This window comes from Ictalurus punctatus, chromosome 6, assembly GCF_001660625.3.
Source record: "Ictalurus punctatus breed USDA103 chromosome 6, Coco_2.0, whole genome shotgun sequence".
NCBI lineage: Eukaryota > Metazoa > Chordata > Actinopteri > Siluriformes > Ictaluridae > Ictalurus > Ictalurus punctatus.
Genome location: NC_030421.2, coordinates 17,890,402 through 17,914,953, shown reverse-complemented (window position 1 = coordinate 17,914,953; position 24,552 = coordinate 17,890,402). Strand labels below are relative to the sequence as shown.

General features: G+C 44.3%; 1 protein-coding gene across 2 annotated transcripts; it reads left to right on the top strand.

The window, feature by feature from the left end:
* si:ch211-214p13.8 (B- and T-lymphocyte attenuator) lies at window positions 1-23,997 on the top strand. 2 transcript variants are annotated; one of them, XM_053680914.1, is made up of 5 exons: window positions 1-119; window positions 22,490-22,822; window positions 22,934-23,083; window positions 23,180-23,211; window positions 23,290-23,997. In XM_053680914.1, exons 2-5 carry the CDS (start codon window positions 22,561-22,563, stop codon window positions 23,590-23,592), a joined length of 747 nt encoding a protein of 248 aa, XP_053536889.1. In that variant the 5' UTR covers window positions 1-119; window positions 22,490-22,560; the 3' UTR covers window positions 23,593-23,997. The 2 variants fall into 2 exon arrangements, with proteins under 2 accessions (XP_053536889.1, XP_017324576.1); XM_017469087.3 differs by lacking the exon at window positions 1-119 and adding an exon at window positions 18,312-21,151.
* Window positions 23,998-24,552: the final 555 nt, after the last annotated feature.

The window sequence follows — 24,552 nt, the reverse complement described above, 5'->3', positions numbered from 1 at the left end:
GCTTGGGGGGGGGCTTTAGTTACAAAAGGTTGAGAACCTCTGATCTAAAATGATTGCAAACAGTGGCTAAAGAAGCTAAAGAAGCTGTCATTCCGGAATTTTGTTCTTCTGCCATTTCAGTAAGTCTACTTGTGGCTGAAACACACCCTACAGTACATAGGCTACCTACACAAAGGAATGCTCTTTATGCTACACAAAGTAGACTTTAGATATGTGTCATGGTTTGCTCTTGTAGAGATTTGGCTGGAGTGTTAGTGTGACTTGGCATTGCCAAGACAGGGCTGTACTGTACTTTAAATCAATCCATACAGGATTTAGAAAAGTTTTTGTGATTGTTGCAGCCAAAAATTCTTGATTTTGCTGCAGGTTTTTAAAAAATTTGCAGAGTTTTTTGTTCTTTTTTTGCAGAAAACTATTTGAATAGTTTTGCACACTCTTTCACAGTGGTGTTTGTTGGTAATCGAGACATTTTAGCTGTACTCATATTCGATGCACGTGAACCAAAGAGGGCTTTGGTTGAATGCCATTGTGATGATGTCACATAGTGCGTCTTGGCACAAAGCTGTCATTTTTTACAAATTGCAAGCTCCTCTGAATAGTGCAGAATTTGCATGATTAAGCAGAGTCTCAATGAGCTACTTAAATTTTTAGACAAAGTTGGCTGAAAGGCTTTTACAGTTTATTGTATAGTTTGTCATATTTTTACTGTAGCAATTTAAGATTTGTCTCAATTGTTCACTATAAATAAAATGTATCATTCTTCATCATCATCACCTTCTCCTTCTTCTTCTTCTTCTACTACTCTATGAGATATTTGATCCACACAGAGTGAACTGTAAAAACTGATTTGTGTTTTTTGCACTGATTTGGGTATTATTATTATTTATTCAGGGCTTTTAATTTTTGATTCCAGAAGCCTTTTTGTATTGCTGTGTATACCATGTTACAACTGTCTAGTGAGTAACTTAGCAAAACATTTTATTTATTGTGTTTAGTGCATTGAACTGTTGACTGTTTTTCTGCCTACACTCAGGGTAGCTGCATTTAGTTTCTCTAGAGCGTTCCTTTCCTTTTCCTAGTTCCTTTTCCTTCTCCTCGCCCCCCAGGTTTTTATTGCTATGGTTTCCTGCCCTGTGCAGGAAGTTTTCATGGAAGGAAAACTGGAACAATGCTCAGTTTGCACATGACACAATACTACTAATGTCTTAAACAAATAAGAGCTGGCTCAATTCAGAAATCCTGCATCTACTGTAAACACACTGTGATAGTGGTTGAATCTCCAAGATTAAAATACACATGCAGGAATCTAGGATTACTAGATTGTAAATATCCTACCGAAATGCCTACCAAATGAGTTATCAGGGTAAGAACAGAAGTCCTTACTAAGCAAGTAACAAATGGACTGAATGCACATATACTGTAGATTGTGTTATTCTTTATGCTGATTATTCAGTGAATAACATTAAGTCACTATCAGTACCCTTGTGATATTTGGTGTTTAGCATTATTCACATGAGGAAGTGAGCTAACCTATGGGATCAAACCATGGCAGCTTCTTAGGGCAGTGTCATTTTACTCCAGACATAATTTCCTAAAGCACCACACACACACACTACCACAGTGTAACTACTCTGCTGAAAATAATTCACCACCCAAGTAATGGTAATTGTACACCTACAAACTGACCGAAATGATAAATTTAACCTAATAAAATGGCCACAATCTGGTATGAAATGTCTACCCAATAAATTAGCAATTCATTGTATGTGTAGAGGTGGCATTTATTAACAGCGATAAAGTGCTTGTAATATTTAATGTCACAAGTGGGCAGACACAGACTAGGGAAGCAGAACATGGTTTCACTTCATCTTTAGATTTAGGCTAAATGACTCATTTTAGACACCTCTCACTTGTCACAGTATGCATTTTATTACAGACAGGTCATTTTAGCGTTTCGTAAGTTTTCTAAAAATGTCCACTGACTTGGTAGAGCCTGTGACTCCAGTATGTGTTTATGTGTCATTCTGAGATTGAAGTAAAATGTAATATTATCAGTCATCTTCATGCGTTGGTTTCTATGGCCACAGTGAGAAGCTTAACTAAATATATTAATTCATGGTCATTAAAAAATAACCACCATGTCCCCTCAGTTCTCCACAAAAAAGGTCTAATTCAGGTTGGTCCAACACTAAGCATGTACAGTAATTTTGCAATACAGCATGCCCGGTGTATGAATGGAATATGTACTAACAAATGTGTGTGCTTAAAATATATGTGCTTATAATATGTATAATATGAGTGTGGTGTGAGAGCGTGTAAGTTTTGGAGACAGGGAAAAAGTATTTATTAGTGCTCTGAACAAGAGAGCTCCATACATTTGACGCTTGATAAGATTTAGGGAAAAAGAAAAAAGGGGAAAAAAAAAGGGAGAATAATAATAATAATTTTTTCTTTTGAAAAAGTTGTATTTAATTTATGTGACTATAAGCTTCATACATGCGAGCTGGTGTGAAGGCGTATTATATTCTGAGACCACAATGGTGTGTATGTAATAACTAAATATGTGTAAGAGAGTGTGTGACACAATGTGTATATGAGTGTGCCGACGTTGTTGATAGAAAGGGGTGTATGTGTGTGTTCCTATCTGTTCTTATCTGCACAAGCAGGCCTGTCTTCTGTGTGGAAAGGAAAAAAGGAAAAGAAGAAAAATGTGTGTGTGTGCGCACTTCAGATTGAGCTGACTAATATAGAACAGTGTGAGATTTTTGTTTTTAAATTTGTTTTAATGTTTTGAATCTGATATGGACTTTCTGTGAGTCGAGTGTGACTGTGTGTATTATAACTTTATTGGTATCAATAACTGCTGTTTTAAAAACTGGAGGAGCATGCAAGAATTGTAAACAAACAAACAAAAAAAAAAACATTTATTTTTTTTTTTTGTTTTTTAATATTTTAGGCATCTGTCAGACTGCCCATTGGGTGAATAAGAACTTCCAGACCAGTAATATATAACAAAATTGTTGAGAAATCAGGGAGTCAGTCCATTGGGACCTTTTCATTTATATTCCATAAATTATGAAGGTGTTGTTCAGTTAAATGACAAATAATAATACAATTTAATTTTTGTTTAATTACCCAAAATTGGGTAATGTTGAATAGGTAAATATTATGTCTAAGAATATTGTAAACATGTAAGAATTGTCTGTTGTGTGAGGCTGTGTGAATTACCTAAAGTTAAACTTAAAGCTTATAAGAGTAATTGAATCACTTAACTTAATTAATTAATCATCATAAGTAAATTGACTTTGTACTTTGTACTTTTTTTTTGACATTGTACTTTGAGTGTATGTGAGTCCCTAGGGAGGCTGGCTGGGCCGAGTACCGACGGAAGGGAAAAGCGGGCGTAAATCGGTACGAGATAGGCTAAGCAGGCGGGAACAACGGACAAGGTAGGAGGAAAACATTTGGCTGTGAGGCATAACTTAGTGGATTTAGGGGGTGTGTGCGGCCAACTTTAAGAGCTGAGAGGTGTGAGACACGACCAGAGTTATGGCTGAATGTAAGAAAAAGATGAGCCCGATAGAGAGGGTGATAAGCAAACACTGTACAGATGAGAAGGACATTAGACATTATTGTAAAAAATGGAGTGAGAAGACTAGTGGTGAGTGGAAATGGCCCGAGGAAGGTACTTTTGATGAACAGCTATGCCAGATAATGAAAGAGAGATTAGCTGTATGGAATGAGCAGAAAAAAGGCTTGAGAGTGAGGGAGAAATGTGTGAAGACAGAGAAGATAGTGGACTGGTTTGTGGAGGCAGGGAAAGAAGAGAAGGAGAAGGATAGGCGGCAGAGAGAACGAAAAGAGGCGGTGATACGGAAGAAAGAAGAAAGGGAAGCAAGCCTAGGAAAAAAGATAAAAGAAGCCATTCAGGAGGAATTGGCCGAGGCCCCGCCCTCATATAATCCTCAGTACCGCCCTCCAGTGAGACCTGTCGGAAGTGCCCCACCCGCCGGGCTCTACATGATGCAAGACCTGGAAGACAGAGAAGATGAATGGAAGGAAACTGAGGTGGACATAAAGGGGACATTCACCGGATACCAAAGAATGAGTCATCGCATGCGGGAGGATGAAGAACGTATCAAAATGGACGAAGGAGCTGCCGGATACGAGGATAGAACCCCGGTCGAGAGCGAAAGCCCACGGCTGGACCTCCCACAGGTAGGCAACAAGGAGAGGGACAGGGAACTACAGGAGTATATGAAAAACTGGACCCGCACTCCGGGGTGGCCGGAGCACAGGGAGATTCCCCCCAGCACTAGCACCCCGAGGCCAGGGTCACGGCCGATGGTGCACAAGCACAAAGACAAGGAACTGGAGGAAATACAGGAGCAGGAGGGGCATGGGACCAGGGGCAATCAAGAAAGTTGTCGGAGCGAGAGAGGGCACGAGGGTGGAAACGGAGCACGAGGGGCTCCACATACTAAAGGAGGAGGAAAAAGTGAGCCGAGAGACAATGTGGGGCGGATGGTCCGTATAGAGGGGGATGTGGTGCTCTCCCCATATGCTGTCGAGGAGGATAAGGAATTGGAGGGCAGGATTCGACGGCTAGAGGACGGGATATCATACGGCGTGGGTAAAATGGATGAATTGAAAAATCTCGCAGGTCAAGCGTTCCAGATGGCGACTGCTGTGAAAAATAAGTATGCGCACAAGCCGCGTTTGGGAGAGTCAAAATCACAAAGGTCGGGAAGAGCACTGAACCAGTCAGCAGGAAAACATGTGAAAAGCCTGAGTAAGGCCTCAAAAGTCCTAATATATCACCAGCAGCAAGTAAGTTCAGACATGGAACTGGACGACCAAGTGGGGACTGAGAGCGAGGGGGCTGAAACAGACAACGAAGGAAAAGTTGAACAAGACGTCAATGAGGAGGAGGACTTGGACGATTTGAAGCTTAGAGGAGCTAGAACACTACGGAACAGGGAAAGCCTGAGGCCCCCAGTGAGATTCGAACCTGGTGTCACAGCGTGCTTGGCGCATGCCCGCTCCCAGTCGGAGCCCAGCCTTACTCAGATGCCCCTCATGGTTAAAGGAAAAGCCCTACATTATGCACCCTGGAGTTTCATGGACCTAACGGGCCTGATCCAACGATTACCCAACATGTGTGAAGGGGGGCAGAAATGGATTACACAGTTTGAGGAAAAAACATCAGGACAGCACCTGGCGATAGGCGATATCAAAGCCATTCTCTGCCAAACAGTGGGCAAGGGACGGGCTGAAGAAATTTTCGATGGGGCAGAACACAGGGATTTGATAGACGACCCCAAGGCTGATGCCATCCCGTTTGGCCTATACCGGCAAGAAATATGGGATGCTGTGAGGAGTATGTATCCGGCTAAGATGGACCCTGGGAAGCTTGAAAATATAAAACTGAAAGACGAAGAAAACGTGATAACCTTCATACAAAAGTTTCAAGATAAATGGAGGGATGAAACGGGTGCCAAATGGGACGATTCAGTGGCAAGTGTGGGACTGTTCAAACTGCTATTGAAGAAGGCTCTCCCTGGGGAGGTACAGAAGAAGTTAGAGGAAGTGGTGGGGCTCAACGCAATGGAATGGGCTTCATTTCTGGCACATGTGACCCATCACGTGGAGCAACACAGGAAGCTGAAAAAAGAAGCTAAAGATGCCACTGAAACCCTAATGAGCCAACTCTATAAAGCACAGCTCGGCGAACTGACCAGGACTAAACAGGAAGAGAAGGAACGGAGGAGGGAACACATTAAACAAGCGGCAGTGATGGTGCCCCATACACAAGCGTCAGCCCCAGCACAGGCTGACCCTATGCTGTTGGCCAATGGATACCAGGCCCACCCACAACAGCAAGTCCCACACATAACTACTATGCTGCACCCCGACCAGATGGATTACATATATCATATGAGGGCCCCCATGCACCCGGGAATGCCACCTGCCTGGGGGAGGGGACGAGGATACGGACGGGGTCGAGTTTTGCCAAGGCCAAATATGGCAACTGAAGGGTGTTGGGGATGCGGTGATCCTAGCCACTTCAGGAGAAATTGTCCACGTGTCCCACGACCAACTTGGGGAGACCGCGTGGATAGGGCTGAAAGAAGAGGTCAGGTGCATGGACCGAGAGCACCGGAGAGCTATGGAATGCCACCTCGGTGCCAACCGCTACCCCCAGTACCCCAAGGTGGCCCCATGTATGGCCCCTATGGGGAGCCGGGACCCAGCCAGAGTTGAGGAGGCCGAGAGAAGCCCGGGGGGGAGCTCATGCAGTCCGTCACCACACTGCATCCAGAACAAGAGCCAACTGTTACAGTGACGATCGGAAACACCTTGCAAGCACCTTTTATGATCGACACTGGAGCTACATATTCAAGTATAGGGAAAGAAGGTTCACAGCTCCCCCTCACCTGTAAGGCTATTCAAACTATGGGCTTCTCAGGAAAAATACAGACCTTACGATTCACCGAGCCTCAAGAACTATCTCTGGATGGTGTGACAATACAAGCACCACTGTTATATTCGCCAGGAGCGCCTGTTAACTTACTGGGACGTGATGCCCTGTGTAAGTTGGGAGCTCAGATACAGTGCGAAGCGACTGGGATTTGGGTGACGTTCCCCAAATCAATATCCACACAATTCTTACTGTTGCACGAGCCACCTAGCACCGCCCGTAATGTGAGGATGGTATACTGGCTAGAGATGTCCGATCCAGCTAACTCGGAACTCTGGCACAGATACGCAGAATGGAAACCATGGTTACAGTACATGCGGCCCGATTGCACCGAAGTGGAGGCCCCTTTATATTGCACTATTAAAAATGATGACGGTGGACGAGACCAGGAATATGCTCAGCTTTGGGAGGACGTGCGCCTAGTGGCACCGGGGGACCAGGTATACATTCGTGTTTTCAAGAGAAAGAGCCCCCTTGCGGGACGTCGGGAAGGACCATTCACCGTGGTCGCTGCAACCCCCACGGCTGTGAAAGTAGAGGGGAGGAATTACTGGTATCACTTGAACCACTGCAGCAGCGCCGAACCAGGTAAGGGACCGCTACTGCAAGACACTACCGACGAACAACCATCGACCTCAAGACTAGACAGTACAAGGAAGCCCACTGGGGCAGTGGTGTTCACTGATAGTGACAGTGATTCGGGTGCATCCCTGAGCCCTGCCTACAGCACTCGAGCCCAGAACAAGCGGCGAGCTGTGGAAAAACTCGATAGACTGTCTCAGTCTGATGCCAGTAGCCTCACCGTTCTCACGCCCCAAATAGAAGTGATGGGTGTAGTTATCTGCCCACAGGAAGTTGTAACCCCAGCAACGGAGGATTTTCTGTCTACATTCGCCACACTCTGTCAGGACCTTGACGACACCGCTTTGCCTCTGAGCCTAATCAACTCAGATACGCTACAGTCTCTAGCAGCACAGTTGAACTTACCCGAGCTTACTCCTGAACGTCAGTCTCCGCATGAATCCTTGCGCACTCCCCTACCCCCGGTTCCGGAGGGGACCGGTGGAACAAGCTCCACAGAATAGTAGCACGTATGTGGGTAAACTGATTTTTACAGCAGGGCTAATAGTACTCTTTTTCTTTTTCTACGACCCAATGTTTAAAAGAAATGCCCTGGATTCCTATCATACATTACGCCCACTAGCGACTGCTACTTCCCGCACAGCCCTCTATCCTCGTATTAGGCGTGTTCGATCCTGGACGGCCCCTGGCTCCACTATAGGTTCCCGTAGCTCGATGTGCGCGTTAGCTCTCCTTAGACTCGCCCATGAAGAGTCCCTGATTGGGAGAAGTCCCTATTTGGCCTCATTCACTTTCTCCCCAGCTCGGTCTGTGGAGATTCGCGTAGGACATCTTAGAATTACTGGTAGGGCACGGACGAGTAGGTGCTCCTTCGAGCTGCCCACGATTGGCCCCCTGTGGCTACCGTTCCTTTGCTCGGCTACGGCATGTTCTTACAATGATAGTACAGGGTCACCCTTCGCATCCCGGGCTCTCCACCCCCTCCTCATTTCCCCGATGTCAACTCCGCTCGCACATAAATTAATGAAATTACAATATTATTCAATCTCTACCGCTAACACTTCGCTCACGGAGGAGCAGAGTAACATGTACATGGCATGGATGGTCCACACTGCTCGATCTGTGACGGATCGCTCGTGTCTCGTATGTCATGATCGTAGCCTCACCCCCCATTTTATGCTGCCTATGGGGAACCTCAAAGAATGTCTCACCAACCCCTATTCTGTTGATTTTTTGTGTCCTACTGTGTGCCTCCTTGGGGCCCTTTCGGCTGATTTTGGCCCATCGTGGATGCACAATGCAAGCTCCTCATGCCTGTTTCACCCTGTAACCACTCAAGTGTCGACTTTTGTCCGCGTCCAACCATCTCTGCCCTCGTTCTTTCCCATCTGCCTCTGCTCCTCTGTTGGCGTATATCCTGTGGGAAATATGTCTGCCCGATGTAATGTCTCCCTGTTCGCTAATGATTTGCAAATTGAAACCCCCTCTGTTTGTGATTCACCCCCATGCACCCCCAACGTGGTAATTCCCCTACCTGATCTTAGTGGTGGTACTGTTCCCCTTGCGGATGTGTTCTGGTTTTGCGGGGGCCAACGTGTACGCCAGACCTTGCCTGCGGAGTGGCAGGGATGCTGCGCCCCGGTTAGGTTGGATGGTAAGACCCGTGTTTTGTTGGTGGCTGACCGACCGTCATCCGGCCGGTCCCGTTCACGCCGCGACGTGGCCCAATGGACTCAGTATGTCCGTGACGCTGATGCAGCGAACTATTCTGACTGGGCTGCTGATGAGACCGTCCGTCTTGACTTTGGGGGTACCCCCGTTGGCGTTCCTGCTCGCTACAGAGCCATGGAGGCCGTTGGCAGTGGTGTAGCGTCTATTTTGCTCCCGGCCGTGCAGATCAACCGCAACGTGGCATGGATTAATTACATGTGGTACAACGAGCAACGCTTCATTAACTACTCACTGAGTGCTCTCGGACTGGTCCGTGATCAGCTCCATGCCACTTCCCTCATGGCTGCTCAGAACCGTTTTGTCCTGGACCAGATGCGGGCCCCCGAGGAAGGTGTCTGTACAATGATTGGTCCCGAGTGCTGTGCTGCAATCCCTTTGCACACTGGTTCTGAGGGAGCCCTCTCCAAGGTCCTGGGCCAACTACAAGCCCTCCAGACGGAGCAAGCGGCTAACTCCGGCTTTGGGTCTAGTCTCCGCCTCCCGCCGTGGCTCTCCTGGTTTCTTTCTGGAGATTGGACTGCTACCCTGACCCGCTTGGGAGCGTCCCTGTTCGTCCTCCTTCTCCTTATGGCTCTGGTGGCCTGCTGTGTGATCCCCTGCGCACGGCGGATGGTGATGTCCTCAGCCTCCTTTTCTGGCCAGTACGTTGTTAAGGGTGAGGCGTTACCGCCTCAACGGGGGGTGGTGATTGAGACCATGCGACGGGGGTCAATGAGCAGCGACAGCAGCGACAGACAGGGGTCAATGAGCAGTGACAGCAGCAACACCAGCGTCTACGAGAACATGAGACAGGACATGAGCCAGGACTGATGGGAAAGGGGGCGCAAGGACCCGTTTGTACAAGGTAGTGGCAAGGTAATGGGCCTATCCGAGACAAACGGGACCTATTGGTGTTTTCTATATGTTCATGTGTGTTGCAGATCTACTGAACCCTGAGGGGTGAGAAGAAGATGTGATGATCCATACCCTGGGTGTAAGTGCTAGCCTAACCTCTCCCCAAAGGGTGGTTCTCTACAGTACGTAAAGTGCTTGAGCCGAAGACAACTGGAATACAGAGGGATACTGCCGATAGAGACTGTTATGCCGAGTGTTATAAAATGTGTATGTATGTATGACATGTAATGTGATGGGCAAAAAAGTGTGACGCAATCAGGCACAGAAAAGTATAATGGTGCTGCTGAGCACATGGTGCTGGCAGGGTGGGAATTTTTCCTCGTAAGAGGTTTTTTCGCCCACCCCTGACTGCGAAAGACTGGGGTTGGTTTTTGAGGGGAAGCAAGAATCTGCAGGTCCCGACAAATACAAAACTGTGGGCTGACAGGCCTAGTTGAGAAAGATAGGGACGTGTAGATCAAGTAGTTAGTTACTGTAGTGTACTCATACGTATGGCAGTAGTAGTAGTAATAAATGATTAGAGGAACTCAGTTAATCTTATAATCGATGTAGGCAAACAAACGTATAATCAAGGTAGTTAAATTCGAAATGAGATATATATATATACATAGTTAAAAGGAGAAGTAAGTTAAGGGTTAAGAGTTATGGCTAGGTACATCTACACATGTCCGGCGCAAAGTGGATGTAGGGGGGTCCTAAGGCCCATTCTCCAGCTGCCAATCTACTATGAGACCCCAGGGCGCACAACACTAGCACGTCTCCCACCAGGTCTACAAAACCTCCTCAGCTCCTGTTCGGATCAGTGTTGCGTAGAAGTGGTTAATGTAAGGGACCCATTGGATTACGGGGACGACGGGCGCAGGGATTATGGCTATGTAATCCTCCGACAGCTAGCGGGGGACGGCCATGGGGTGCGGCAGAACCAGTTCCTCCACAGATACCCGCTTAATTAAGGTAGTGTATGAGGCTTCACAGCCTCAGAGGGGGAAATGTTGTGGATAAAAAATGTCATAAAATAAACATAAGGGAGAAGAAGGAAAAACGGGCACCTTGACACGTAGAAGCGGGATTAGGCGGACATTGACAGATTGGAATTACGAGCAATTTAAGATCAGTAATAGTCAAAAAAGTCAAAAAGAAGTGTACGAGCTAAGGAGTGCTAAAAACACACACACACACACACACACACTCGTACAGTCAAGGGCGGGCAAGTAGACACAACATACATACACACACACTCTCTCTTCCTCATACACACACATGAATAACTTTAATAATATCTTATAGTAATAGAGAAACTCTATAAAAAACAGAATAGTAGGATATGCAGGACAGTAGAACTGTAATGATATTAAGAAGTTGGAAGTACAGTAAACCGCTTTTCAAGTAGTATAAATATATATAAAATAAGAAATATAGTGCAAATATGAAAATAAATTATAAATGAGAAGTACGGGGAAAAAAAGGAAAATATAACTTACTCATGATTCAGATGGTGAAGATTCTCGTCTCGCAAGGAAAGCCTTAATTTTTAGAGAACCATGAAGAAAGCCAGTTATAAGGGTGGCTGCCCCCCCCCTCGAGATAACGATAAGACCAAGGTCCCTCCCGGTTGTTTAGTCGTCTTGCTTACGTCATTTTTATTACCTAGGGAAATGGGAATCATGGTTTCTGAAGACCTGGGTAAGGGAGAACCCTGGTTTTTGAAGACCTAGGTAAAAGAGAACCCTGGTTTTTGAAAACCTAGGTAAATAGAAACACTGGGTTTTTGTTTCCTGGGTTGTTGGAAATGCCTGAGTTCTGATTTTATGTGTAAAGTAAAACCCCGGGTTTCAATTCTATGGGTAAGTGAAATAGGCCTTTTCTGGAAACCTATGGGTTATCTAGTGTGTAAATACAGTATAAATACTGGAGCTTAAGCTCAGGGTAGGGGGGATCACTTCTGAGAATTCTCATCGGTGTGGATCTCGTGTGGTGGAATGGAACAATAAAGCTGGACCCTTGCTTCTTCTCACTCACGGCTGGTGTATTTTTTCTATCTCCAACTGGTCTCAGAGGTAGATGTGAGTATTGGCTTCTAAGTTGAATTTTAAATGTTTTTGGGTAATAGGCTAAAATCGAGCCAACATATTAAACGTTTTTTTTTCAGTACCTTTCCAAAACAATTGCACAAGATTAGCCAAATGCATTGTCACAACCATATAAATGTTATAAGACTCATAAAATGTCACACTGTCATAAAATTAAACACTGAATGATTTTTTTGTCATAGAAGAGCAGCAGGCATTCATGGTTCTGAGCTTAAGCCTCTGGACTACTAATTGGAAGTCTGTCAGATGAACAAATGTTACTTACAATTCTGCTTCTGTGGTGTGTGTTGACAGATTTTATACCATCTCAGGAAAGTAAATAAGTACATTTAGGTAAACGAAGTATCTAAAATGTCCAGTTTAACTAGAACAGTAACAATTGCACTCCTGGCATACAGAGATAAGAGAAGAAAAACATCTCTCATGCTGGCATTTTCTCCAAGTTTACATCCTCACCACTCTCTGCCAATGCCCATTAATCATTACAGCTTGTTGACAAATTTACCTGGAAAGTCTGTGCAACCTATCAGGACAGAGATGGGGACGGAGAAGGCATACAACAAATGTTTTTGCTTGCTGTTGTTTACCATAATACACACAGTAATCCAGACTAATTTAATAGTGTATGGCTGAAACAACCACATGTTTACTTGGCTAAATTGTCAGTTTATTATTTTTTAAATTTGTTTACAGTCACAGTTCAAGGCAAAATGCAAGGTTTTACTCTTGGAACCACTGCAAAGTAAGAAAATTGGTACATACAGTCCTCTCTGGAAGTACTGGAACAGCAAGGCCAATTGTATTGTTTTGCAGGGACGTGCAGAGTTCCACAGGGGCAGGGGCTAAAATGTAAAAATAATAATTTGGCTATATCGCCAAATTGCACATTTTACTACTTTATTACTTTACTAACTGTAATTTAACTACATATTCTTATCACCCTGGTAGACACTGTAAACAGACTGTGTGTGGTCACAATAATGAATATGAGAATGACACTACTCATATAACCTAATGGTATTTTATTTTTACATTACATATAGAAATAGTTAGTGGAGAGATTAATCCAAATAATCTTTAAAAGAAAATTTAAACATTATGAAATTTAAAAAACTACAGTATTACCATCCACAAATGTAGTGACACACCCCCTGTATGTCACTTACTGTAAAGTCAGTAAAACTATTCATTTCACAATTAAGTTGACATTTGGCAGCAGCACTCTGATTTCCATAAAACTGCAGCACTGCTTGCTGAACTGGCTTTTTAGTCTCAAATCTTGTCATTTTTCCCTTCTAGATTTCATGTTAAAAAGATAAATTGAGATTGTAATGATCTTATATCACAATCGTTTCATATCACTACAGGACTAAATTATACATATTAGTTAACAAGGGGCAAGTTACTACATGTGTATAGTGTCACCATATTCGCGATCTTGAAAAGTGGTTCATTATTATTCTGTGCTGCGACTCTGCAGCTCATGCTGAATGGAGCACACGCTTTCTGTTTATTGCGTCCCTTGAACGTTCTCCATCTGAACTAAATGCTTTTTATTTATATAAAAAAGCAAAACGACAGATGGGGGCGCCGTCGAGGGGGGCAAAGGTATTCGGTATATGGCTGAATAGAGCACTGTGTAACAGCGACTATCACTACTTATAAACATAGATGACTTTTTTGCAACTATCTGTTGCAATTATCTTTGCAACTATCTGTCTCATATTTGCTTAACTTTTTTCACCTATGTTGATAAGGAAGCTGTCCCGTTCGCTGCCTCCTTCTTCAGTTTTCTTGAATTTTCTGCCCTCTCTGTCTGTCTGGCATTGTGCCAAACTGACTATATAACATACATAACAGGGTTACTTGCATGTCTTGAAATGTAATGAACTTGAGTAGCTAGTACTTACCAACACATTCCCTCTCAATTAGTTTGAAAACTACCCACGATAAGCATAAAAACAAGTTTCAGCTTACCTGTCTGCCTGTTGAAGCATGACTCATTACAATTGCATTGTGACAACAAGACTATCTGACTGCAGGACCGAGGAAAAATGAATAGGAAAATTCTCTGTCTTTCTTGTGATTTATTTGCTACTGTTTTGTGCATGCTCTTGTGTTAATTTGAATTCAAATGCTTTTTACATAATATAATTGTTTATTAATTATTGTTGCATTTAAAATAACTTAGAAAACGCACTTTTAAATAACTTAGAAAAAGGGCAGCGTCTCGAGCCCCGCAACTAATACCCCCCCCCCCCCCCCCCCCCCCCGTTGTTTTGCTATGATGACATTTGAGATCAAAAGATGAATATGACACAATAGATCAGAAATTCAGCTTTCATTTCCTGATATTTACATCTAGATGCATTAAACAACTTAGAATGTGGCACCTTTAGTGACAGACCACCCAATTTTTAGGTTATAAAAAGTATATGAACAGATAGTATTAAAGTAAATTAAGGTAAATAACCTTGCAATATGCTTGCACAAAATAACTGCATCAAGCTGATAGCACTAAACTGTTGCATTCTTCACTATTCCAGGCTTGTACTGCAGCTTCTTTAAGTTTTTTTTGTGTGTTGTTGTTGTTGTTGTTGTTGTTTTGTTTGTTTTTTTGGTTTTGGGTTGTCGTGTTTTTGTTTTTTTTTTGTGTGTGTGTGTGTGTGTGGGGGGGGGGGGGGGGGGGGGGGGGGGGGGGTTCTGTTGATTGACTTGGCCAGTTTAAACCTTCCACTTTTTTTCTCCTGATGAAGTCCTTTGTTCTGATGGAAATGTGTTTAAGATCATTTTCTTTCTGCATGATGAGGTTCCTCCCAAATAGATTTCATGCATTTCTCTGAAAATTAACAGACAGAATGTTTCTATAGACTTCTGAATTCATTCTGCTGCAAGCATCATGAGTTACATCATGAGTAAAGATTAGTGAGCCCAGAAGCAGAAATGCAAGCCCAAGCCATGACTCTACCTCCACCATGTTTCACAGATGAGTTGTAGGTTTTGGATCATGAGCAGATCCTTTCTTTCTCCACACTCTGGCCTTTCCATCACTTTGGTAGAAGTTAAGCTTGGTCCCAGAACTTTTGTGGCTCATGTCTGTATTTCTTTGTAAAATCCAATCTGGCTTTCTGATTTTTACTGCTGATAAATGGTTTGCATCTTGTGCTATGGCCTTTATATTTCTGCTCTCAAAGTCTTCTTTGAGCAGTGGATTGTGATACCTTCACCTCTGCCCTTTACACCTTCACCTACTGTTTATAACACGATTGTCTGTTATGTTGTGTTTTTTATTCACAGCTCTCTCAAAATGTTTCTGTCATCGACTTCTGTTGTTTTCTTTGGCCGACCAGTTCCATGTCTGGTTGTTAATACACAAGTAGTTTCTTTCTTTTTTGGGACATTCCAAATTGCTTTATTGACTATACTCTTGTACAGTGCCTGTGCAATGCCTCTGATCAATTTACACTCCTTGTTCAGCTTCAAGCTTTCTTTTCTCCCATAGACAGCTCTCTGGTCTTCATGTGGTTTTATACTTTTTAGCAACAATTGCAGGCTTCACAGGTGAAACCCAGGGCTTAACCCAAGAGTAGACATTCAGAGCTATTACTTGTTTGTCATTAAATCAGAGGAGCTCGGAACTACAGTTCCCAGAAGCCACTGCATGACAGTCACATGACCACCTGCACCTGAATCACATTCCTGTTAATTGAGAACTCATGTATATAGCCACAGTTTGCACTGTACTCTTTGTCTCACGTTTGTCTTTCTTTGCCTTTGTATTGGTAGCCGTGTTTTGTTCTTTAATTTATGTTTAAGCTTTGCTACAATGTTTTGCCTCATAGTCATAGTGTCTTTGTATTTTAGGTTATTTATTAAACTTTAGAATTCTGCACTTGCATCCGTCTCAACCTCCAATCATGACAGAATTCATTAAAGAATCAATCTAACAGGGCACACGTGAGCAACAAAAAACCCCTGTCAGTCGCATGTTCCAATATTTTTGATCACTTGAAAAATGGGTGGGTTCAAACAAAAGGTGCCATGTTCTAAGTTGTTTAACAGAACGTAGATGTAAATATCATTACCTTGAGAGGCCATCTGCATTTTGGTGTTGGGTCCCTGGACCTGGAATGAGAAATCTTGTAGGGAGAGGAACCACCGAGTCACCCGGGCATTAGTGTCCTTGGCGTTGGACATCCACTGGAGTGGGGCGTGGTCTGTCACCAGGACGAAGTTCCGCCCAGCCAGGTAGTACCGTAGTTCCTCGATGGCCCACTTTATTGTTAGGGCCTCCCTCTCCACGGCCACATACTTCCTCTCCGCTGGAAGGCATGTACCTTTTTTTTTGTCGAAGGTTGAGGATAGCCCTTTACTGCCGGAATTTTCTTCGCTTGTGGCTTGAGTAAGCCCTGGCTAATACGGAACCCGAGGTACTGTGCCTCGGTCAGCCCCAGGTGGCACTTTATGGGGTTGGCTGTCAGCCCGGACTTCCGGAGCTCCTTCAGGACTTCCTCCAGGTGGAACAGGTGGTCCGACCAGTTGGAGCAGTGAATGACCACGTCGTCCAGGTAGGCAGTTGCGAAGGCACGATGGGGTCGCAGGACAATGTCCATCAGCCTCTGGAATGTTGCGGGAGCTCCATGTAGCCCAAAGGGGAGGACCCGGTATTGCCAGTGGTCGTTCGCCGTGCTGAAGGCCATCTTCTCGTCGTCTCGCCTCTGGGGCCAGCGCCACTTGCCAGTACCCCTTTGTTAGGTCCAGGGTGGAGAGGAAATGAGCCCTCCCCAATCACTCCACTAGGTCTTCCACCCCGGGGAGAGGATAACTGTCAAACCCTGAGACCTGGTTTAGCTTCTGAAAGTCATTGCAGAGGCACATACTTCCATCAGGCTTTGGTACGACTATGATAGGGCTGGACCAGGGGCTGTTGGACTCCTATGATGTTGTCCCGCAGCATCCGGCTGACCTCCTCCTCGATAGCCTTAAGGCGGGCCTCCGGAACCCGATAGGGCCGCTGCGGCACCACCACTCCCGGCTGAGTCTTGATTTCATGCTGTACCAGCTGCGTCATGCCTGAGGAGGTAGAAAAAACATCGGTAAATTGCCCCACTAACTCTGCCAGCTCCTGCTTCTGGGCAGGGGTGAGTTCTTCGCTCAGTTGGACTAGGGTGCCCTGGTCGGGATCTGTGTGTAGGGCCGCAAACGCAGACAGTACCGGTTCTGGCTCTATCCACCTTTTCAGCAGGTTTATGTGGTACGTTTATGTGTCTGCTCACTTACCGGGCTGCTGCAGGCGATAATTCACGGGACCGCTCCTCTCGAGGACCGTATATGGGCCCTGCCACCAAGCTAGGAATTTGCAGGAGCTGCTGGGCACTAGCAGGAGTACCGGATCACCAGGTTGGAACTCATGGGGTTGTGTTGGGTGGTTGTACACTCGTTTCTGTTCCTCCTGGACGGCTCTCCTATGTTCCTGGACGATCAGGGCCACTTGGTCGATCTTCTCCTGCATATCCTGTACCTACTCGCTGACCGAGCGGAACAGGGAAGGCTGTTCTTCCCAGGCTTCCCGTGCCACGTCCAGCAGTCCACGTGGCCGCCGTCCAAAGAGGAGCTCGAAGGGTGTGAAGCCCGTGGGCACCTGGGGGCACTCTCGGATGGCGAAGACGACGTATGGCAGTAGAAGTATCTCCCTTGCTTGTCTACCGCCAGCACAACATCTGCTTTAAGGTCCGGTTAAACCGTTCGACCAGCCCATCCATTTGTGGGTGGTAGACCGATGCCTTTAGGTGTTTCACCTGCAACAGCCGACACAGATCAGACATAAGCTTTGACACAAACAGAGTACCTTGGTCAGTTAGGATGTCTTTTGGGATCCCCACATGGCTGAACAGGAGCATCAGTTCTTTGGCGATGTTCCGGGCGGTGGCTTTACGCAGTGGTACCACCTCGGGGTATCTGGTGGCATAGTCCACGATTACCAATACGTAGTCGTGCCCTCAGGCGGACCTGGGGAGCAGCCCGACGAGGTCCATGCCGATCCTCTCAAATGGGATGCCTATGATGGGAAGCGGGATGAGTGGTGCTGGCGGGGGCTTCCTTGGGGCCGTGCGTTGGCACTGGGGGCATTGTTGGCAGAAGCGCCGGACCTCTGCGTCCATGCCTGGCCAGACAAAATGGTCCTTCGGCTTCTCCAGGGTGTTTCTCTCCCCCAGGTGGCCCCCGAGCGGATGGGCATGGGCCAGGTGCATCAGGGCCTGTGTTCTGGCTTTGGGCACGACCAAGAGGTCCACAGTCTCCCCTCGGCGGTTGGTCCGGTGATACAGTAAGCCTCCTTTAACCAGAAAGTAAGAGGAGGGGAGCCTCTGGTTCAGGCTCTGGTCGATCCCTTCGATCTGGCGCACCTGGGCCCAGCAATACTTCAGGCGGCAGTCCTCTTTCTGCTCTCGGCCAAAGTTCCCCTGCCGGTTTACCTGCTGGCATACAGACGAGAGAGGATTAGAAGGTGTGTGCAGCTTACCTTCTGTCCCGGCGTCCACCTCGCCTCGGGCCAGGTAGGCCTGTTACACTTGTGCTTCCTTCGCTCGCTGCGGCAGTTTTGGCCGATCCAGCGTGGGGAGGACACGTCCTGCCGGCCAGGCTTTCTGGGTCTTCTTCAGTGTCCTATGGTCTGGCTCAGTCGGGCTGGGCTCATCCTGGGGCGCCCTGTAGTCCGGGTGGCCTTGCTGGTGCTGTCCCTCTTTGCCGAGTGCCAGGTGGTCAGGGTGTGTTCCAGGGCGGTCAATAGTTCCCTGTATGTCCCGGGGGCTCACATCCCCACGGCCTGGCGTTCTGTGGGTGGCAAGGTCCTCAGGAACTGGTCCACGGCCACCCTCTCTACAACCTCGGTGGCAGAGTGCATGCCAGGCTGGAGCCACCTCTTGGCAAGGCGCAGGAGGGTGTCCATCTATCCACGTGGCTTGGCTCCCGGCCTGTAGCGCCACCGGTGGAACTCCGCCACTGCCTGTAGCGGGTTTCACCCACACCGTGCCAGGATCTCCCTCTTTACCTCTCCATAGCCGGCTGCTTCCTCCGGAGAGAGGGAGTAATAGGCCGTGCGCGCGTCCTCAGAAAGCAGCGGGCCGAAGATGCGTGGCCACTCACCGCAGTCCCACTCTTCACGGCGGGCGACGCTCTCAAAGGTCTCGAGGTAGGCCTCAATGTCATCTTCAGGGTTTAGAGGGGGAAAGCAGGCATCAGACCTCACGGCCAGGATCAGGGAGGTGCGTAGCAGCTGCGGGAGTCGCTGTCCTCGGGGCCACTAGCTCTTGTGTCACCGCTTGTAGGCTGTGGCCATGCTGTTGTGCCACCGTTTGCTGCTCAATACTGGCGTCCAGAAGGTGCTGCAGTGTGGGATACATGTTTGTGAACAATCCCCAATGGAGGAGAGGGAAAATAAAAAAAATTGATTATTTTTATTTTTATAATACAGGTTGGTCTGTGCTCATGCCTGCATCCTTCACCAGTCTAGGGATTTTAGCCAGCGGTGGGCGGAGCACAGACACACAGGAGGCTGTTTCAATGTTATAGGGGATTTATTTAAGACTATCGGTGAATAGGGGTGCGCGTGTGGGTGTGTGTGTGTGTGGGTTGAAGGGCGATCGGGCGGTGAGGGTCTCAGCCGTCGGCGATTACAGCCAAGGGGGCGGGGCGGAGCAGTCACTCGCGTCGGAGTCACCTGAAACCCGAAAAACACACAACAGCGATTAGCAAACAGGCACGCGTCGGCAAAACTGCATAAACCACGCCAGAAATTCGCGCACATGCTCGGGGATACTCCTCCCTTTCTGCGAGTGGAATATCGCCCTTTTATATTCTCCCCTCGCTTGCTGGATGGTGGAATTCTTCCGTACGGTGCACCATTCACGAGCCGTGGGTGTGTCGGCGGCCCCGCCCCGCTGCCAAGTACTCTCTGGATGTCCAAAACATTTGGAGCTGTCTCTTCTGCGCCACTGCGGCAGTCGCGTGAGGAGCGATCTTTGTTTCCTGTGCGCCAGCTACCGGCCTGGCGCCACAATCCAGATTATATAATGCAGAATGTACAAGTTCAAAATCAATTATTTATTTCCAATAACACCCAACTGTAAAGAAAATGTGAAATTTTCTTGTTTCATATTAATGACAGAAAGCAAAGTATTGAAGGAATGCATTCTAAAACAAAACCATAAACAAAGACTAATAGCAATCAAAAGAAATAAAAGAAATGGTTCCATATAAGTTTATGTCTATGGCAACTGATGTGCTGCAATGGCTGAGCTGCATTTCTAGAAGATTTCACTCACGGCAAGCTTAGGAGGTGTTTTTTCAATGTTTACTTGTCATTTTGTCATGTTCTGCTCCCTGACAGCTTTGTCTTTTATTGAATTTTGTGGGCATGGCTTAAATGCAAATCAGCCATGATGTGAACATGCTTGGTACTTCTTGAGCGATTGTCATTCAACAACATATTTTCATCAAGGAAGTCAGTGTTACCGAAATCTTTGTAAATCTGGCTGAATTTGTATTTTAGTTTGGCCTACAAAAACATTTATCCAACTTTCGTAAATGATTGATAAATGTGGTGCAGTATCCACACCACATACTGTAAATTACAACACTATGGTTAACACCAGAACAATTTCCACATCTCCCAAATAAAAAATAGAAAAGAAAAAAAAACATTTATAGAAATGTTTCAGCAATCTTTGAAGCCACATATCCTGCCTCTGGCTGGAAGTGGTAATGTACGCTGGCAGAGCAGAAGAGCTTCTATAGAAAAGTGTGGTTTCACGTCTGTAATGCTGTGTCGCTGTGATTTATTAAGAACATTCATATAGGGTAAATGCCTATTGAACATAAATGTGCAAAGCACACTAAGTATTACAGTCTAGTATATCTCATCTCTACCCCACTGGAAGTGAAACAGCCTCAGAAACACAGCAGACTGAGGAGTGAATTTAGCAAAGATGAACAACCCTGACTAGGAAAAACAGTGGAATGGAGTGATAAAGATTTTAGCAATGCAACACTTGAGTAATGAGGAGGAGGTCTGGAGGAACTGAAGTTGACTGTGTTTAAGACGAAGGAAATGGAAACCACGCGTGTGTGTTTCTGTGTTAGAGAGAGAGAGAGGGAGGCACAGAGAATGAAAGCAGGAAAATGTGTAGGCTGTCATTAATGTTCACTCAGTGACTGACTCCAGACTAAAGCACTGAAAATGAACCTGCCTTGACGATAAACACGTTTTTATTAGTTTTCCCTTCATTCGCCATGGCTAGACTAGTTCAGTTTTTTATCTCGATAGTAAACAGCATTCTTGTGGTTTTCATTGTCCTTGTACCTGTAGATACACAAGGTAAGTCAACTTCTTTTTGTTTAGCTGTTGTTGTCTTTAAGGCGCGCTGATCATTTGTTTATTCAGTTTATTCATTTACGCTTATTAAAATCCTGATTTTGCATTGCCAAGTTGTTCAAATTGTTGAAATTGCTCCCAGATATTTTAAGCTTTCACTTACAGCTTGTTTTGGTTTTTGCTTTATGTCTTTGGTTCCAAACTGTTATTTTTTAAATAAGCTAATAGAACATTTAATGGTGTGCTTTGTCCTCTTGAGTCTCCCACTTGGTAGCCTAACACGAAATCGTGACACATAGTGGTTTAGTAGATTTTCTCAGCATGACCTAGAAACAAAAATTTTATCCTGAAACATAGTAAATGGTTTTTTTCTTACATCGAGGGCCACAAGTTGTTTTAAGGAACAAATGTTTAGCAGTGGAGCTTATGATGTACCTTCTGAGCATGAGAGCGAAGAGATGAAGAGCATGCCTGGCTTTCCTTTTAATTCCAACTAGGGCATTAGCACATGGCTAACAAAGTGTACTGTAGAATAATGAACATTTATTGTAATATAACTAATAATAATAATAATAATAATAATAATAAAACTAATCAATAAGTTATCCATCTATCTATCAATTCATTGATTGATTGAGCATGGACTGTATTCATATTTGGCTATCATATTCTCTCTAGCTCTCTCTCTCCTTAGTAGAAATTAGTAAATTTTGTGTTTCAAGATAAACTATCAGGCCACACAAGATGATAAACTGCTTTAGTTGCTAAACCTGTATTTCAGGATAAACAGTGTAGAGTCTCATAGACTGCACCTGGTCAATTGTGAAACATTTTATACATCCAAGTTCTCTGCATGAACACATATTCAGAGCTTTTGTGGCTTTTACATGTCTAAAATGATTAACTAACCCTAGAAGTAAGACTTATGTCTGTTTACTGATGTCATTTAGCTTTGTTTTTAATCTTACTTTAGACTAAATGAAGAAAAAAAATCCATTATTAAAAATATAAGGGTGTGTGGTTTGGGTAGACTACATTTCACATGACACACTTAAACTGAGCATTGGTTTGTGTTGGAAGATTGGTCTGAAGCATGCAGTTGCAACACTTTTTGCAGTTAAAAGCTCAGATAATGGCATCTATCAGCACCACACATGACTGTCAGGCTTTCAGTTTTGTCTTCTTCCTCTATTTACATAAAGTTCAGACATTTTAAATAAAGTATCAACAAAAACTTCATGAATGTTTATTTTGGGTCAACATACAGTAATTTTTATTGCAAAATTATTTATTGTATTTGGGGTCTTTTAAGGATAATCTGAATTAATCTGCTTCCTGTAGATCCAGTTGCTTCATGTGTCCCTGAAATCAAAATTCGGAAGAACACTGTTTACACAGCCTCAAGTGCGAGCATGTTGAACATCTCTTGCCCTGTGACATATTGCAAGGAGATTCCTGTTGTTGAATGGATTAAAATTGATGATACAAGCAAGTTTATACACATCAGTGGAACAAATCAAGTAACAATTACACAAGAACAAGCAGGGTTGAAGGACATCATCTCATATTTGAGCTTCAGGAACATATCAACAGATGATAATGGCATTTACAGATGTATGATTTCCAAATCAGACTTTTCATTAGAAAGCCACAATATTAATGTCAATGTTTCAGGTAAGGAATGGATCCAAATCTTTAAAATATTGAAAATTATTGTTGATGAAGCTGATACTAGTTAGAATATAATATGAACTGAACATAATGAGCTTTAACTGGTTTCCATAGTTTTCAGCTACCACGACAATACAAATAACACTATTGGCTTAGAAGAGAAAGTGCCAGGAGTCAGTTGGCTTTCGTATGTCTTCATTGGCTTCGGAATACTCTGCCTGGTCATGATCGTAATGTTGATCTCTTTCCTGTGCATAAATCTGCGTGAGTATTGTAATTATGCATTATGTATGTATATAGCTGTATTCTAAAATTGAACATTCTACATTTACTAATATGTAAATCCATTTTTTTCTTTAGATTCAAGAAAATCTAACAGCCACAGACACAAAGTAAGCCTCATCAGCGCACGGTATAATTTCTTACACATTCTTTATGTAACTTTAAAAACATATTTACGTCCTCTTTAGAATGCAACATGTTGTCCAAAGCCACTGAGCGCCACCACATCAGGAAAGTCCCAGGAAATTCCAGAAGAGCAAAATAACATCTATGATGCACCTACAGATGATTTACACCCAGAGCTGGACTCTCTGTATACGGGGAACAATCAGGAATGCACACTTGACATGAGGAATGGAAACAGGATTGGTGATGGATCACAACAGATTGTATATGCAACTCTTCAACATCCCACACCCCGAGAATCTTCTGCAGTCCACCGTAAATCAAGAGAACAGCTGTCGGAGTATGCCTCGATCCGAATTTGCTAAAAACCTCTGGGAATAATTCGGGAGAATTTCAGAATTTCAGTGAAATAGTAGTGGTATAAGCACTGTGATGTGCAAAACAGGAGCTGTAGGTATTGAAAAGTGTTTTCAAATACAGTATGCAGAACAAATAATAGGACTCTTTCCAGAATAAAAGAATTTCCAAACACCCCACTTATGATCACAGCACAGGTTGAACTTTTCCGGTTTAAGACCAATTGTGTAAATATATGCCATTGTATGAATTTATTTATGCCATTAGAGAGTTTCTGAATTTTTATGGGCATTCTACTCATTCAGATGTAGATTTGAAACATTGTGTATCATAATGTATTAACAGCACTTCCATGTCTTACATAAAATTGAATAAAATATATATACAAGTCTACATATTATTCATACTTTTTTTAATGACTGAGGTTTAGATTAAAACTTCATTTCAAGTGAGCAGACGATTGAGCTGACATCTATATTAACTAAATAATAACCATAACAACCTTCATATTATGTGATAGTAATCTTCACTATTATCCTGTGATTTAAAAATAAATATAAATACAGCAGGGACACCATGGATATACATCACGATCACTGGGGGCCACTTTGTGAACCATGGAATAAGAAGACCAGTCACTTTCTGCTCTGAGAAGGTGTTTCAGTAACTAAAATCCCTAGTTCCTCAGTGATCTTGATTCTGTTTATTATTATTATTATTATTATTATTATTAATAATAATAATAATAATAATAAGAAGAAGAAGAAGAAGAAGAAGAAGAAGAAGAAGAAGAAGAATATTATTACAGCAATACAATGTGTAATTTGTATTAGGTCTGTATTCGCCCTACTTATATTGGTATATATTGTACATATGGGTGATTTCATGATTGTGGTTCTATTTAGAACTTGTAACTCCTACAATGCCAACTTTTTTAAGCATAATTTTTCAACACTGAATCTAAGAAA